The sequence below is a fragment of the Rosa rugosa genome, chromosome 4 (genome assembly GCF_958449725.1).
Source record: "Rosa rugosa chromosome 4, drRosRugo1.1, whole genome shotgun sequence".
NCBI classification, from domain to species: Eukaryota; Viridiplantae; Streptophyta; class Magnoliopsida; order Rosales; family Rosaceae; genus Rosa; species Rosa rugosa.
Genome location: NC_084823.1, coordinates 42,908,568 through 42,910,957, shown reverse-complemented (window position 1 = coordinate 42,910,957; position 2,390 = coordinate 42,908,568). Strand labels below are relative to the sequence as shown.

Genomic DNA, 2,390 nt, shown 5'->3' with positions numbered 1-2,390 from the left:
TGTTGTGTTGGATTCGGATCATGGCAATATATTAAACGTGTAGAAATATGTAAATAACTCGAAATCGAGAATCTAAACTGAAACGAAACTCGTTTGTTAAATGATGAGTTACCCAACCTGACTCACATAACCCGTTTGCTAAAATGTTGTACAATATAATCACAGTTGACTGCTTAGACACACACACACACACAAAGGAGATCGGGTGACCCATTTAACCAAATTTAGGTTATGAAATTGTATAACATATGACTTCATAAAAACTATCACTACACATTTTTATGTATGACTTACACTAGAAGTATAAAAAACACCATACAAGCATATGAACACTTGAAATTTCTTTATTTTGACATAGTCTAAGGAAGTAAACGAGTTAAGTACGTAGGTCACTTATGAGTTGGCGATTTGACCTTAAGTCGCTTAATAATCGCGGTTTAGTAGGTTAGCATGCAATTGAATTTTGTGTATGTTTTAAGTAATGTTATTGGGTCGTGTCAAAAATGACAGTATGTCATATATATGGTCCATACTTCATATATAGTTTATTTTGTAAATTTAAAAAACTCAAATCATTAGTAATTCAAGTACTTCAAGGGGATGTCTAAGAAAATTTATGTGTGGATTATGAGTGATAATTTAGAGCCGGTCACCAAGACTCGTAAGGGATGTGCATAAATTTTTTTTACTTACTTCAGATTATCAACTATATATATGAACACATATTCATTTTTAATAATGGTAAAAAGGAGAATCTTAATTAAACTTCGCACAAGAAATTTTAGATTCAAACATTTCAGAAATATATCATCTAGCTGTAGTATCACAACCTGATCACAAAACTGATTGATCACTCTTACTGGTAATAACTGAAAAATTTTTAAAGTACTCGGAAACAATCATCAATCCGTTATTAAGCTGACTATCCAAAGAATGCAATAACTATATTACTACAACCATCGATCATATATCCGTCCTTATCTTGCTCCATTAACACTAGTTGGAGCTAGTTTCAGCATCCAGAGGTGGGGCTAGGGCTAGAAGCGACGTATTTTGCAGAGAGAGGGCTTGGGCTAGGAGCAAACGACGATGGCATTACAGTGATGGCAAGCTTCTGTCCCCCAGCAGCACAATGGTTAGGAGCACCACAAATGTACCACTTCCTCCCTGGGGTTGCTAGGGTTATCACATCATGACCACTTGTTAATGGCGCAGTGCTGGCAGGAGCTGCACATTGTTGAAACCCAGTGCCGTTCACTTTGAGTACATTGTGCACTCCTTCTGGATAGTGAAAAACTGCACAACAGCAAAAAAAATCACAAAAATTTTGAATCAGTTAGTTCCCAGCCCACAGAAATAATATTGCAAGTCTGTAAAGAGAGCTAGTGAATTATTACCAAGGTTGTCGCCAACAACGAACATCTTTCCCCGAGCCCAAGCTTGGTAATCAAAGTTAGTTGTCCAACCTTTGTCATCACCAACAACATAATCTGTTGCCAAAACTGAAGGGGCAACGATTGCTAGAATGGCCAGGATAATGAAAAGCTGGGAAGAGGCCATACTTGTGATTGTCTAGGCGATTGGTGGTTTTGAGATGATGAGCTAGATGAGTTTGCTTGCTAAAATGAGTTAAACTGCTGCTAATTTATAGGGTGTTGTTGATGACTAGCTCTAGCTTGTTGCCACCGTCCATGAAAGTTCGTCGCATAGGGTGTGCCAACGGACGGCACTACTGCCCGCCGTATGCACAGGAATATTTGAAAGGAACTTTGTATGTATGTTTAAAATATACAATTAGGAGATTAAGTTTGTTGGAGCCATTCCAAACTATGATCCCTTTGTAAAAAAACTAAAAACTAGGGCATGTGACCATGTTACCAAAATTATAAAACTGTCCCTTGCTAAATCTAACTTACAAAAGACACAGATAAACTGTATAGAGTGATATGTAGGCATTTATGGGCCTCAGCCATGGCCAGGCCTGATCACTATTGTCGTTCATGGTGACAGATCAATTTTCTACTTTGCTATTAGAGCTAGAGCATCAAATTTTCAATTGATTAGCAATAGATCGATGAAGTCTAAAAGTCTTAAATATTGTGGTGTAAGTTTTGATCGAATTTCCTTTTGGAAGATATATATTAGTAATATTCATTATACTACGAAAATTTTGTAAGTCATGACATGTATTAACTATTAAGAGATATTTGATCACCTAATCCTTATAGACTATCAATAAGACATGTTATGTTTGTTAGATTTAGATCGTGTATATATATCAAACATGTAAACTCAAAATCCTACCAAATTATTAAACGTGTCAAAGGGTCTAAATTTAAACCCCATTCGTTTGTTAGACAAGTTACTTGACCCGACCCGCACACAGTTGA

The 2,390-nt window shown here is 36.3% G+C and overlaps 1 protein-coding gene across 1 annotated transcript; it reads right to left on the bottom strand.

Moving 5' to 3' along the window:
- Positions 1-742: 742 nt before the first annotated feature.
- LOC133743957 (blue copper protein 1b-like) lies at positions 743-1,601 on the bottom strand. The gene is made up of 2 exons (XM_062172044.1): positions 1,398-1,601; positions 743-1,296 (listed from the first exon to the last, which is right to left on the bottom strand). Exons 1-2 carry the CDS (start codon positions 1,558-1,560, stop codon positions 1,013-1,015), a joined length of 447 nt encoding a protein of 148 aa, XP_062028028.1. The 5' UTR covers positions 1,561-1,601; the 3' UTR covers positions 743-1,012.
- Positions 1,602-2,390: the final 789 nt, after the last annotated feature.

What these genes read in the sequence shown, in the direction of transcription:
- LOC133743957 (XM_062172044.1), bottom strand. Translation starts at nt 1,560, where the DNA reads ATGGCCTCTTCCCAGCTTTTCATTATCCTGGCCATTCTAGCAATCGTT. An exon ending in CGTTGTTGGCGACAACCTTG is followed by an intron (nt 1,297 to 1,397) that starts GTAATAATTCAC and finishes GCTGTTGTGCAG; the next exon opens with TTTTTCACTATCCAGAAGGA.